The sequence below is a fragment of the Gracilinanus agilis genome, chromosome 4 (assembly GCF_016433145.1).
Source record: "Gracilinanus agilis isolate LMUSP501 chromosome 4, AgileGrace, whole genome shotgun sequence".
NCBI classification, from domain to species: domain Eukaryota; kingdom Metazoa; phylum Chordata; class Mammalia; order Didelphimorphia; family Didelphidae; genus Gracilinanus; species Gracilinanus agilis.
The window spans coordinates 75,033,455-75,048,403 of record NC_058133.1 but is presented as its reverse complement, the minus strand read 5'-3'; the positions used below and the strand labels follow the sequence as shown (position 1 = coordinate 75,048,403).

At 42.8% G+C, this 14,949-nt stretch overlaps 1 protein-coding gene across 1 annotated transcript in view; it reads left to right on the top strand.

The window, feature by feature from the left end:
• The window catches only part of LOC123247063 (ADAMTS-like protein 2), a 37,805-nt gene extending 22,856 nt beyond the window's left edge, over nt 1-14,949 (top strand). The window contains exons 9-18 of the mRNA XM_044675857.1: nt 1,339-1,765; nt 2,612-3,050; nt 4,281-4,387; nt 4,775-4,904; nt 5,577-5,790; nt 6,265-6,420; nt 6,868-7,038; nt 12,671-12,847; nt 14,585-14,729; nt 14,831-14,949. Coding sequence (XP_044531792.1) covers nt 1,339-1,765; nt 2,612-3,050; nt 4,281-4,387; nt 4,775-4,904; nt 5,577-5,790; nt 6,265-6,420; nt 6,868-7,038; nt 12,671-12,847; nt 14,585-14,729; nt 14,831-14,949 — 2,085 coding nt within the window. The remainder of the gene's footprint in view (nt 1-1,338; nt 1,766-2,611; nt 3,051-4,280; nt 4,388-4,774; nt 4,905-5,576; nt 5,791-6,264; nt 6,421-6,867; nt 7,039-12,670; nt 12,848-14,584; nt 14,730-14,830) is intronic.

The following is a 14,949-nucleotide window of genomic DNA, read 5'->3' as shown; positions in this document are numbered from 1 at the left end:
GAAGACCCAAGTTCAAATCTAGCCTCAGACAATTAACTGACACTTAACTCTGGGCAATTTACTTAAACCTCTTTCTCAGTTTCTGCAATTATAAAGTAGAAATAATAATAGCCCTTACCTTATCGAGCTATTGTGAGGATAATATTTATAAAGATTTTAGCATAGTTTTGGCATGTATGCAGTACTTAATAAATGCTTTTTCTCTCTCCTCCTCACCCTTTTAAAAATGATGGATTTGGAATTGATGTTGACTCTGGTCATTTCTGATTCTAAATCGATGATTTCACCTATAAGAGTTCATTTTTTTTCCTACTGCATTAAGGATCACAAAGCACTTTCCTTGCAGCTATCTCATGATAGTGTTGTCATTATTCCCACTTAATAAGTGAGGAATCTGAGACTGAGAATTTAAATACCTTACCCAGAGTCACACAACTTAATATGACACTTCTTAGTTATGTGACCCTGGACAAGTCACTTAATCATCATTATGTAGCTCTTACCACTCTTCTTCCTTAGATTGATTATAAGATGGAAGGAATGGTTAAAAAAAATTTTTTTAAACCCTTACTTTCCATTTTGGAGTCAATACTGTGTATTGGTTCCAAGGAAGAAGAGGGGTAAGGGCAGGCAATGAGGGGTCAAGTGACTTGCCCAGGGTCACACAGCTGGGAAGTGTGTGAGGCCAGATTTGAACCCAGGACCTTCCATCTCTAGGCCTGGCTCTCAATCTACTGAGCTACCCAGCTTCCCCCCCGAAAGAATGTTTTTTTTTTTAAACCCTTAACTTCTGTGTATTGGCTCCTTGGTGGAAGAGTGGTAAGGGTGGGCAATGGGGGTCAAGTGACTTGCCCAGGGTCACACAGCTGGGAAGTGTCTGAGGCCGGATTTGAACCTCGGACCTCCTGTCTCTGGACCTGACTCTAAATCCACTGAGCTACCCAGCTGCCCCTGAAGGAATGGTTTTAAAAAAGAAACCAAACCAACCTAATATTTCCTGGTGTCCAGGCTATTGGAAATGAGCCTCTTCAGCTCAAATAGTGGTCTAATCTTAGAGTCAAGGAGATCATGGTTCTGTTTCTGATACAAACCCTGAAATCTTGGACAAGTTGCTCCCTTATCAGTGCCCCCCTTGCAATTCTCAGACTGTTAATTGCAGTTAAATTACTAAGCTGAGAACTTTCACACCAAGAATTCTCTGCACTGATGAAACCACAAACCCATATATAAATACAACATATTTTCACATCTCAAGTGAGAAGGATGAGGTGGCATATAATTTCTCTTGGGCCATAACTAGCTTTATTAAAAATTTGCTTTTTTTACTTTTCCTTTCAGTATTATAATTTCAATGGGAAGGTATCTCACATATCTTATGACTTTACGGTGCCTCGGGATCAGGTGCTAGCTCTCCACACAGCCACTCCAGCTCCAGAGCCTCCCCTCTCTGTCCGTGGCTCAAATTCCTATGGCCACCAGAGCCAGGATTTGGATTCACCTGAGCCTGGACCATCTGCTGGCTTCAATACCACTTGGGTCTCTGCCAATTCCCCAAAGGAGGTAGATGGCCATATCTCACTGGGAGGAGACACCAGGAAGCGCCACAGAAGCTTTGCCCACAGGAATGGTGCTGATCAGGCTGGAAATTGGGGCCAGTCTATGGCAGAAGAGGAGGAGAAGCTTCGTTTTCAGGTGGAACAAGCATATCCTACCATCAAGGAAGGAGAAACAGAGATGACAGTCGTTGGTGGAGAATTAGACTTCAGTATGTGAATTTCTTGGACCTCTGGTGGGGTGGAAAGAAGTATGAGGGCTCTTATTGAGATCCTTTTATGTATTAATGTTTATATTTAGGTTTTTGCTCTTTAGATTATCTTGTTCTGGAGCTACTAAAGAGTTAATATAGGGATAACTTAGTGGCTCACTGGATAGAGAACCAGAACTGAAGACAAGAGGTCCTGGGTTCAAATCTGGGCTTAGACACTTTTTAGCTCAGTGATCCTGGGCAAGACACTTGACCTCCATTGCATACCTGCTTTTCTTCTTCCTTAGTGATTCTAAGATAGAAGGTAAGGATTTAAAAAGGGAGAGTTAATGTAGTATAATTGAAAGAGTATTTGGAGAGAAGACCAGTGTTCATTCCAATGCCCCATCCTCCAAAGGTTTGGGTAAGTAAAAGCATGAGTAAGGGTTATGTACATGGGGAGAAAAAAGGCAGAGAGACAGGAATGAGCATGATGTAGAGGGTAAGGGACCTGCCCAAAGTCACATAATGAATCTGGATCAGAGGTGGGATTTGGCTCTGAGTCTTTCTGATTCCAAACCTGATACTCTATCCACCATGCCACGTTGCCTTGATTAAATTATAGACCAACACAATTACTTCCAATTGGCTCCCAAAGTGCCAGTGAGAGCAAGGGTAGGATTGCTTTGCCCAGGGATGAGTGGTTATGATGCTTTCTTCCTCTTAATATGCCATCTTGTTATAGGGTTATGTTGGAATATGATATGCCATGTAACTCCTGATCCCTGGAGGTCTGAGTGTCTCCTGTTTGGGAAGTGGAGGGTCCTTCTTCTGATGTTTATGCTCTGTCTTATTTTTGCCTTCTAGCCTTCCAATGGAGCCAGGTTTCCACCAGCACTGCCATTCCATACTCTATGATTGGTCGGGGTATCCTGGAGAGGGGGCAGGCTGGGATGACCCAATGGCACGCCTTTCGGAAGCTTTGTCACCGGGATTCCTGGAGGTCTTCCTTCTGTCGAAAACTGCAGCAACTTACCACTCCAGTGGTTAGGAGGAACTCGACCCTAGAGCCAGAAATCCAGTCAACCAGAGGCTGGCAGGAAGGATTACCCCGAATACCCACCTCTAAGACCTTTCTAGAAGACTTGCTAAAGGCTGAGGCAGGAAGCAAACAAAAGGAGGAGATGGTTTCTACAAGCCCTACCATAGTAGCTGCTGAACAGAGCCCTACATCTGATTTGAGTGTCCAGGTGGGCTTGGGCCTTGAACTTCAGGCACAGCCCCTCCAGTCTCCTGGCATGGAGAGGTGAGGGGCATTGTTTGAATCTATTGTGTGCTGAAATACCAGAGGCCAAGCATTTCTTGGGATGGGGTACTAGAAAATACTCCCCTCTTTATTTGGGAATCAGCCTTACTTTGCCACTTCAAATAGCTAGCTTTTATATATCATTTTTTTTTAAACCCTCACCTTCCATCTTGGAGTCAATACTCTGTATTGGCTCCAAAGCAAAAGAGTGGTAAGGGTAGTCAATGGGGGTCAAGTGACTTGCCCAGGGTCACACAGCTGGGAAGTGTCTGAAGCCAGATTTGAACCTAGGACCTCCCATCTCTAGGCCTGGCTCTCAATCCACTAAGCTACCCAGCTGCCTCCTTTTATATATTCTAACATCCCGTTATATAACAAACATAATAGCACAGCATAGCATAACAGAACATAACACAACACAACACAGCATAATGTAATATATATTGTAATACAATATAACAATATTATGTTATAATATAGCATGAAAGAATATGCTATAACAGAGTAATATAATAGCTATTTTTAAGGTTTGCAGAATTCTTTTTGTATTTTCTCTGAGACTCACAACAAACCTGGGGGGCAAGGGCTATTTATAATGCTATACAGATAAGGAAACTGAGGCTGAGAAAGATGAAGTGACTCGATCAGGGTCACACAGTACATGACGTGTCTCAGTAAGGATTCAAAGACAAGTCTTCCTCCTTCCAAGACCAGCATCATCCATTGTGCCACCTAACTGTCACTTAACAAAGAGTGGCAAAATGGGAATTAGTACACCAGATAATCATATTAGAGAAAGCATCTCTGAATATTTGACCAGGGGGTCCCTGAATTGAGACTGAGCTCTTTTAGTGAGATGGGAATGACAAGGCAGGGCTGGATTGCTCACTAATCCATCAAAAGTTTCTCCGGGGCTTCACTCTTCCTTTAGTCAAGGTACACGCAGACTCTAGTGCTCTATGAAAGGCAAAAATTCCTTTTCTTAATTAAGAAAGAGGGAAAGAAATAAAGATAAGAGAAAAGCTGATCATTTATGTGGAAATACTAGCTTTTGCTGGATCGGGAAGGGAGACAGTGGAACAAGCAAGCCAGGTGGCTTACAAGCGACCTAAGAGAGGGACCACCAGGACGCAGGGATTTCTGAAGTAGTTATGTTTGGTTCCATTCCTAGCCTTACAGTGGTCTTAAGCTCCTCCTCTCCTGGTGCCTCACCTTGGCCTCTCTCCTCAGCAATGATTTTAACGTGAGTCCTCTGGGGCATGACGACATCAGCCGGGCTGATATGTATCGCTGGAAGGTCTCTGCCCAGGCCCCCTGCAGCTCCACCTGTACTTCAGGTAGGTCCAACAGAACAATCTAGTGATGAGTTCTGAGCAGGGAGTGAGGGAGAGCTCCCCGGGACAATGGAGTCGGGGTTAGGGGAAGACACCCTTCTAGAGAGACCTTTCCTAGTGTGTGAAGGGAGAAGTCTGCCTGGCTCCTTACTGGCTGGTTTTTCAGCATGAAGAGGTGGGCATTCTTCTTCAAGGGCCATCTGTAACGGATTCTTCAGCCTGGTGATGACCACTTAGGAGCTGTTGGCTTCTGGAGCCTCTTTTGCAGCTCTTCTGAACGGCAAGAGATCAAACTCTGGTTCTGACTCTGTATGGGAAGAATTTAGAGCTTTGGCTTTGCAGTGGGGTTTAACAGGCATTGCCTGGCTAAGAGCCATCTCGATTGTCCAGCAGGTATCAGCGCCTCCTATGCCATGTGTGTACGTTATGATGGAGTAGAAGTGGAAGAGGCTTACTGTGATGCGGTGACCCGACCAGAGCCTGCCTATGAGCTCTGCACAGGGAGGGATTGCCAGCCCAGGTGAGTTACCAACTCTTGCTGACTGCCATTATAATGACTCTTAAATGTCCCATGACTTCCTAACCAAGAGTAGCATATGCCCTTGATAGACCAGCTGCAATCAGGCTAGGAACTCATATGCCAGGACCAAACTATAGAGTAGAAAAGTGCACCCTACGAGTGCTAAAGCTTCAGGAAAAGGTCAGTATTCAGGGTGTGGAGCTGTCAAGTGACCGAATAAAGGAGTCAGAGGGAGAAATTTGCCAGAGTAGTCGGCAAGTTGGCAAGTTGGCTAAAACAGCATCTTCCATAGAGTTTGGAGATGGAGGATAAGCACTATATCGTGTAAGAGATGACCGTTCCATGGCCAATTTGATAATCTTTTAAGACCTCTCCCTAGAATCAGAGATTTAGAAGGTACCCTAAAGGTAATTTAGTCCAACCTCCCTCATTTTACAGATGAATAATTACCTTAGACTCAGAAGAGTTGTGACCTCCAAACTTACACAGAGACTGGGATTCGAACCTAAAACTCTCTGACTTTAAACTCAGAACTCTTTTCTACTGGAACATTTCTGTCGCTCTTTTTACTGCCTCTCTGGGCCTCAGGTTCTGATGGCCCCGTGTCTCTCCCAAGAACCATGGCTCAATCCCTTCTGTGTCTGTGGGTTGTCTGTTTTTCTCCATGTGGAGGTGGGAGACAAATCGATGGAGTGAGTGTTCGAGGACTTGCGGTGAGGGGCACCAGGCCCGCACGGTCCGATGCTGGAGGATGCTGGCCCCTGGCTTTGACAGCTCAGTCTATGATGAGTTATGTGTGGCAGCTGGGTTGGCACGGCCAGTGGAAAAGAAAGCCTGCAGGAACAAGGCTTGTGGTCCCCAGTGGGAACTCTCTGAATGGTCTGAGGTATGGGTGTACCTTTGGCTTGACATCCTTGGAATGGGTGGTCTGGAGGGATACAGGGGAGCGTTATTGATGAGAACTTTTACAGATTTCTGAATTTCCTAGGGACCCTGAATTTATTTCTTCTTGATTGTGACCACTGAAATAATTTACTTAGAGGGCACAGAGGGTATTTTCATATGGAAGATGAACTCTTTAAACTCTTTAAAAAGAGGGACACTCTTCTTGTATATGTGTGGTGAGCAGGAAAGGCTCTGACAAATTCAAAACTGGATAAGGGGTGAAACCCACATCTGCTTCCTTAACTGTTTTAAGAAAGTGAAAAGCATACCCAGCTTTAGAATTTATTCACATCCTTGGTCTGCTTGGGTTGTACCTGGGGGGGGGTGGTAGTTAAAATCAAATGATGCTGAATCTCTGATTAGAATAAAACTGATAACATGTTGTGATATCTTGCCTCTTCCTCTATGGGGCCAGTGCTCAGCTCCATGTGGTGGTCAAGGGACCATGAGGAGAGAGGTGCGCTGCTCAGTGGGGTTGTCACTGTGTAATGAGGCCACGAAGCCAGCTAGTGAGAAGGAGTGCCTGGGGCCACCCTGTGATCGGCAGTGGACTGCTTCTGACTGGGGACCGGTGAGTCCAGCCTACCACTGATTTTTCTGCTCTATCAGCCTTTCAGGATTCTTTACGAATAAATATGTACAGATGGTGGAAGGAAGGAAAGTCTCAGTTGATGATGACTGAGAAAGAGGGAAAAATCTATTTACCTTACCAGCAGTTTTCATTCAATGAGCTCAATATCCCATTACCTGACGTTTAAAGGAAATAAAGATTTTCCGTGAGGAAGTGGGGCATCATGAAAGTCCTCTCAAATGTTCCTCAGTGGGCAATGAATGGTTTGGAGAACCATTAGACAAATGAAGGCAATTTGTAAGGAGAAATACCTTTTGCTAGTCAAGTACCATCATTGAGAACTATTTAAGAGAGAGAGAAAAAAGCAATCTTAAGTGTGATCAGGACACTTTGTTGCCTCCCCAAAGCTCCCAAGTGACCCACCCAATGATCCCCTGTTTCTCCAAGTGCTCAGGTGCCTGTGGTGAGGGACGGATGAGCCGAATCATCTCATGTCGAAACCTGGAGGGGAAGGTGATCTCAGGTTCTCAGTGTGATCCCACCACAAAACCACTGGCTGTTTACCCTTGTGGAGGCTGGAACTGCCCTGCCCATTGGGTGGAACAAGGGTGGGAACAGGTGAGTCTTAATAAGAAAGTATCACTTTTTTTTTTTTATTTTACATTTATTAGAAAGTATCACTTTTTGTGGGAGGCTACTTGATTTTATTTTTATTTTTATTTATTTTTTTGTTTTGCTTTTACATTTTCTTTAGTTGATTAATTAAGATAATTTTTCCATGGTTACATGATTTGTGTTTTTTCCCTCCCCTCCTTCCCATCCCTCTCCCATAGCCAACGCGCAATTCCACTGGGTTTTATGTGTTGTTGATCAAGACTTATTTCTATATTATTGATATTTGCACTAGGGTGATCATTTAGAGTCTGCATCCCCAATCATATCCCCATCAACCCATGTGATCAAAAGTTGCTTGATTTTAGAAGACAAGATGGTGGCTCTAGAGACATGGTGGGGAGTGGGGAGCCAGGAACTTCAAGATAAAGAAGCTTGTCAAAACACGGACTGGCTACCTCTTAGAAGTGACCTTGAGGACTCTACTATGGAAGAATCAGGATGACCTAGGGCAATAGGGATGACTTTATACTGTCACTCAGCTAGGATGAGCCTGGAGTCATGGGATAGATGGCCATATTGACAAGTCTTGAAGCTGGGGATTTATATTCTTCTGGAAATGTTGGTGGTAGAGATGTGACTTGACCAGGCAAGTGTCCAGTTGTGCTTGTCCTCTTTACCCTATTTGGAGGAGTTGGGGGAAAGTGGCAATGCCAGCAGAGGTGCTTTGGCAAGGACTGATGGTGACAATTTCAGGAAATTCTCTCTAGGGGGCAAGAGTATCATTTCTTTGTCTGGATGTTTTTCTCCGCATCTCCCCCTCAGACTTCCCAGAAGATGTGAGAAGTGGGCTTCCTGTCTAAAGTTCATTCCAATTTGATCATTATTATTCAACTCTAAGAAAGGTTACCTGTATTCCTCGACTCATTGGTTTCTAAAATTTCCTTTTTCTGGCCACCTTTCTCTGCCCTTGACCTTTTCATCTCCTGCCAACTCTGAATTTTGGGTGTTTTTCAGTAAATCATTTCATCTTCCCTCTGCCATAGTTTCTTATCTCTAAGATGAGACTGAGTTGGGCTGGGTGATTTCTAAGATCTCTTTGAACTATACCTTTTTATTCTCTAATGACATATTTAAGAAGAGTCCTAGTGAATCTGGGAAAGTTGGCAAGGCTAGTTGGGCACGGTGCAGGGCAGTGGATTAGATGAACTTTGAAGATCCTTCTAGTCTTTGTGTTCTAAACAAGGGCCCTTTACCCAGAAGCCAGTAATGCAGGTGACCAGTCTTTCGGTAAGGTAGCATTTCTGATCTAATGTGGAATATTGACTTAGTACTAAGCATTATCATGGATTCAGTTGCTAGTTCTACTATAAACAATCTTCGTAACCTTAGGCAAGTCATTTAAGCTCTAAGAATTTGGTATAAATGTCCGTTAAGGCCCTTAGCTATGTATCTATGATTCTACATGTGAGACATTGCATGGAGTTAAACAGAAAGAAAGGAAAAATCTAGGTCTAGACATCTTCAGTAATTTCCTTTCTTCAGATCAAGAACCAGAGAGACAAAGTATTCTAAGGTCCATCTCTCAGTATATAGTTTCTCCAAATCTATTCTCCCTTACTTTCTTTTTTGTTTTTATCCTAATTTTCATAAAATTTATTTAAAAACACTTTTCCACATTTACATGATTTTTAAATTTTAATTTAATTTAATTTAAATTTAATTTACTTTTAAAATAAATTTAATTTTTTAAAATTTAAATTTAAAAATAAAATTAAAATGAATTATTATTTATTTTATTTATTTTTTATTTTTTAATTAATTTAATTTAAATTTAATTTCCCTCTCCTCTCCCAGAGCTGACAAACAATGACACTGAGTTGTACAAATGTTGTCACTTGATACCTATGTACATATTATCCATTTTTGCTATAGATAAATTTTTTAAGGCCTAAATCTCAAATCACATACCCATATATACATGTGATAAGTGATGTTATATGTTTTGCTTTTGCATTTCTACTCCCATAGTTCTTTCTTTCTTTCTTTTTTATTTGAAAATTTTCGTTTAATTAATTAATTTAGAATATTTTTCCATGGTTACATGATTTACATTCTTTCCCTCCCCTCCTCCCACCCCCCTCCTGTAGCCAATGAGCAGTTCCATTGGGTTTTACATGTGTCATTGATCAAGACCTCTTTCCATATTATTGATATTTGCACTAGGGAGATTGTTTAGAGTCTATATCCTCAATCATGTTCCCAGCGACCCATGTGATCAAGCAGTTGTTTTTCTTCTGTGTTTCTATTTCCACAGTTCTTCCTCTGGATGTGGGTAGTGTTTGTCCTCATAAATCCCTCAGCCTTGCTCTGGATCATTGCATTGTTGCTAGTACAGAGGTCCATTACATTCCGTTTTACCACAGTATATCAGTCTCTGTGTACAATGTTCTCCTCCTTCTGCTCCTTTCACTCTGCAACACTTCCTGGAGATCTTTCCGGTTCACATGGAATTCTTCCAGTTCAATAGTATTCCATCACCAGCAGAAACCACAATTTGTTCAGCCATTCCCCATTTGAAGGGCATCCCTTCATTTTCCAATTTTTTGCCACCAAAAGATCGTGGCTATAAATATTTTTGTACATGTCTTTTTCCTTATGATCTCTTTGGGGGTATAAACCCAGCAGTTCTATGGCTGGATCAAAAGGCAGACAATCTTTTAAAGTCCTTTGGGCATAGTTCCAAATTGCCATCCAGAATGGTTGGATCAATTCACAACTCCACCAGCAATATATTAATGTCCCAATTTTGCCACATCCCCTCCAATATTTATTACTTTCCTTTGCTATCATGTTAGCCAATCTGCTAGGTGTAAAGTGGTACCTCAGAGTTGTTTTGATTTGCATTTCTCTAATTATAAGAGATTTAGAACACTTTTCCATGTGCTTATTGATAGTTTTGATTTCTTTATCTGGAAATTGCCTATTTGTGTTCCTTGCCCATTTATCATTTTTATTTTTATTTTTTTTATTAAAAATTTTTTTATTTTGAATATTTTCCCATAATTACATATTTCATGTTCTTTCCCTCTCCCCCAACCCCCCTACCCCCCCTTAACCAATGCACAATTTTACTGGATTTTACATGTATCATTGATCAAGACCTAATTCCATATTATTGATACTTGGACTAGAGTTATCATTTAGTGTCTACATCCCCAATATTATCCCCATCAACCTGTGTGTTCAAGCAGTTGTTTTTCTTCTGTGTTTCTCCTCCCACAGTTCTTCCTCTGAATGTGGCCAGGCATAGTTCTTTCTTTCAATGTGGACAGCATTCTTTTACATAAGTCCTTCAGGAGTGCCCTGACTTGTTGCATTGCTACTAGTAGCAAAGTCCATTATTTTTATCCTAATTAAAAAAATATTATTGCTTAAACCATGAAACCTGAGGGGCAGCTATGTAGTTCAGTGGATAGAGAGTCTGGCTTGGAGATAGGAGGTCCTGGATTCAAAGCTGACCTCAGATACTTTCTAGATTAAAAAAAATTTTTTTTTTGGACATGAAACCTTTTGAGTGGATGAGGAGAAAGGAATGAAGAGAAAGATTTCTCGGCATTGAGACAAGTCCAATCAAATAGCCACCAAGCATTTATTAAGTATCTGCAAGTGCTGGGTATGCAACAAAGGACATAAGCCACCCCCAGCCCCAAACCTCCTCAATCCCTGCCCTCAGGGAACTCACAGTCTAATAAAGGAGACAACAGACAACTATGTTCAAATAGCATATATACGGGATGAATTGGAGATAATCTCAGAGGAAAGATATAAAGGTGAAGGAGGACTGGAAAACACCGGAGAAAGCTAAAACTTAAAGGAAGTTGGAAAAGCCAGGAGGTCTAGGTGAGGAGAGAGAGGGATTAGGCCTGAGGGGCAGTCATTGAAAATGACCAAGAGTTGGGAGAGGAGTGTTGTGCTGCAGGACGGGCAAAGAATCTGGGTATCCCTGGATTACAGGGTAAGTGGAGGAAAATAAAAGTGTGACAAGACTAGAAAGGTAGGAAGAACCTGAGTGGTGAAAGGCTTTAAAAGCCAACCAGAGAATTTTATATTTGGGCTTGGAAGTAATAGGGACCCACTGGAGTTTTTTTAATGTGTGTGTGTGTGTGTGTGTGTGTGTGTGTGTGTGTGTGTGTGTGTGTGTCCGTTTGTCTGTTGAGAGGAGGGGGTGGTGATAGGATCAAACCTGTGTTTTCAGAAGATCAGTTTGCCAACTGAGACAGAAATAAGTAAAGATGTTACTTCTTATCATTAGGATGTAAACTCTAGAGCACGGATGCTTTTATTTAATCTTTGTGTGCCAAGCACGTAGTAAAGCACAGAGCATATTAAAAAGTGTTTTTTTGGTCTCAACCTATGATTTTACTGCTTTGAGGATTTTCCGGTATGGAAAATCCTTCCTATAATGAAAATCAGCAACTCATCTGTAAATTGGATTCTCCTGGAGGTGCTGGCAGTAGAGACCTTGGGCAGGCCATGTGTCCAATTGTGCCTCCCCTCTTTACCCTGTTTGGAGGCTTTGAGGGAAAAGTGGTGGAGCAGGCAGGAGTGCTTCGCTTCGTCAAGGACTGAACAATTTCAAGAAATTCCCACTAGGGGGCAAGAGTGTCATTTCTTTGCCTGGATAGTTTTCACCCCTTCTCTCCCTTGGATTTCCCAGAAGAGGTGGCTAGCAGGCTTACCCCATGAAGATCATTTCAGTGGGATCATTTTACTCTGCTCCAAGAATGATTACCTTTCCTCCTCCACTCACTGGTTTCTAAACTCTGCTCTTCTGGCCACCTCCCTCTGCATTTGGCTTCTTCATCTTGTCAACGCATCGTCTAGGAATTTTGGATGCTCTTATATAAGTCCCTTCATCACTCCGAGACAGTTTTCTTATCTCTAAGATGAGACTGAGTTGGGCTGTGGGTGCCTTTTAAGGTTTCTTCCTGTGGTCATATTTAAAGTTACTTACAGAGTTGCCCATGGTACTAAGAGGGCAAGGGACTTGCTAGTGGTCACATAGAAAGTTTGCATAAAAGGCAGGATGTGAATCCAGCCAGGTCTTCCTGGTTCCAAGGTCGACTATCTATCTTCTAGACCAGGATGCCTCTCATTCTTTGACTACTGCAGCTTTAATAAAAAAAAAAAACTTGTTGAGGATTAAAATCTGGCCTCAGAAACTTCTAGCTATGTGACCTTGGGCAAGTCACTTAACTCCAATTGCCTAACCCTTGTCACTCTTCTGTCTTGGAATTGATAGTAAGGCAGAAGGTAAGGGCTTGGGGGGAAAAAAAGCTCATTGAATGAATAAGTGATCATGAATGAGTGAGTGATTGGAGAGAAGCACAAGAGGGCAAGGTGACATGAGAGAGGTCAAGGAGAGTCTTGTACGGTAGGGATTGGGGAAAACTGATAGCAAAACCACCCCAGCCTAGGGCCATGTTTCTCCTGGCTGCAAGTCTGCCAATTGTTGGTGGAGACATTGTTCTGCAAGGAGAAGAGGAACCAGACACTGAGACAAACTAGCTGAGTAACTGTCGTGGCCCCAGGTTTTACTGCTCACAGAGTACTTCTCTCCCCGCTCTGACCTTAGTGCAATGCCAGCTGTGGCCGAGGGGTAAAGGTCCGGAGGGTGCTATGTGCAGGACTGGAGAATGGAGTATTCCGTGAGTACCCTGAAGGGCACTGTGATATTTCCCAGAAACCTGAGGTACAGGCACCTTGTTTCAAGAGACCCTGTTCCATCTGGTTCACCACAGCCTGGTCTCAGGTAAGGAGCTGGAGGAAGACATCATTAGCAACAGCAAGAGGATGGGGAACTAAGGGTGGAAAGAAAAGCTCTCCCATGGACAGTGGAGGGGGAATTGGCAAAGGAATGGGGTCTTCATTATTTATATCTTCTCCATCAGTGTGGTATAGTTGAAATTTTGTTAGGTCTAGAGTCAAAGGTCCCAGATTCAAATCTCAGAACCACCACTCACTTTATGATCGGAGTGTTACCTGCAAATTACTTTGCCTTTCTGGGCCTCAGTTTTTCATCTGTAAAATGAAGGGTTGGACCAGGTGACCATCAGGCCCCTTCCAGCTCTAAGTCTGTGATTCCATGATCTTAAGAGCATTTGCCACCATGCTCTGTGGTCTGTGGTGCTGAGTTTGGCTGCTGGATAGAGTAAGTTAGAAGCTCATTTCTTATTGCTACTATTTTTCTGAATAGAACCCAAGCTGGGCCAATTTCCCTTCTTTCCCAGTCCCAAGGGGAGGATTAGGGACCTCTGAGTTCTGAGTGGTGCAAACAAACACCTTTTCAGAACATGATGGAGAGAACAAGCTGACCTTATGTAGGTTTGGGGATGTGGCAAGATTTCTCTTCTGATGGGATTTGTTTTGGAGTTATTCTCTCTGGAAAGGGGGAGAAATAAGATGGATGTTAGGACGAGTTCAGGAGCCTGAAAGGATGGTGAATCTTAGATTCAATGATGCTCAAGGACAAATAAATAAATAAATGAAAAGGCATTTATCAAGCATTTACTTTGTGCCAAGCACTATGCTAGGTGCTGAGAATGTAAATACCAAGACAGTTCTTGTCTCTGAGGCAGGAGGAAGTAGCACATGGATGAGGCAATGGCAGTTAGAGAAGGGTATTTTGATCTGGAAAATTACAAGGATCTTGGAGAGAGGATCACATTGGAGCATGTTGACCTACCCCCTCCAGGAACAATGGCAGAGTTCACTTGATCATAATTCCCCCAGAGTCTCAGTGGCTCTTTGGGCAGATGGATTTGGTGTGTTAAGTTGATGGAAAAAGAAGAGGGAATGAAATCATAGGAAAATAGATTTAGAGCTGGACCCAGAGATTTAAGAGGTTGTCATGTCAAACTCCCTTCTTTTACAGCTGAGGAAACATTAGACCTAGAAAGTTTAAGGAATTGCCCAAAGTGTCATAAGCTACTGAGTGTCTGATCTGAGGCAGGACTTGAATGTAGATTTTCCTGACTCCAATCCAGTTGTATCCACTATACCATGCTCTGTCTAAATTATGGTTTCTTCCAAAGTACTAGTGCCCTATGCAGGATTGAGAGATTTTGTATATTCAGCTAATGGACAAAGAATTGTAATAGTTGAGGCGCTAAAATGAAAAGTTATTCTCTTACTTTTATATTTGCATTTCTGGTACCAGACACAGTATCTGACATATAATAGGCACATATAAATGTGACTTGATTGATTGGTAGCTAGGTGACACAATAGATAGAACACAATACTTGTAGTCAGGAAGACTTGAGTTCCATCCAACCTTGGATACTTACTGGCTGTGTGACCCTGAGCAAGTCACTTAACCTCTTTATGCCTCAATTTTCTCATCTGTAAAATGAGAGGATTAGACTCTGAAAGGCCTCCAGTCCAGTTCTAAATATATGATCCTTTGATGTAACTCTTAATTAGGATTTTGTTCCTTTAACGATTGTTTCTTCCCTTTCCTCCCCTGTCCTTCTTGGGCTGTGGACAGTGCAGTAAGACTTGTGGTGTGGGACTGAGGCTACGAGAGGTCAAATGTTACCAAGGAGAGGAGTTGGGCCAGGGATGTGATCCCACATCCAAACCTGAGGCCAAGCAGACATGCCAGGTACAGCCATGTCCTACGGAGGTGCCAGGTAAGGGCATGGGGAGACTGGTTGCTGCCTTGGGGCATGAGGCAGGTGGTAGGGATGGGGCTGGTGAACAATGTCATCCTGACCTGATTTCTGTTGTCTAGGTGAAGATTGTGAGGACAAAGCCACAGCCAACTGTGCCCTGGTGCTAAAGGTGAAGCTGTGCACACATTGGTACTATCGAAAAGCCTGTTGTGGAGCCTGCCGTGGTAAAGCTCCCTGA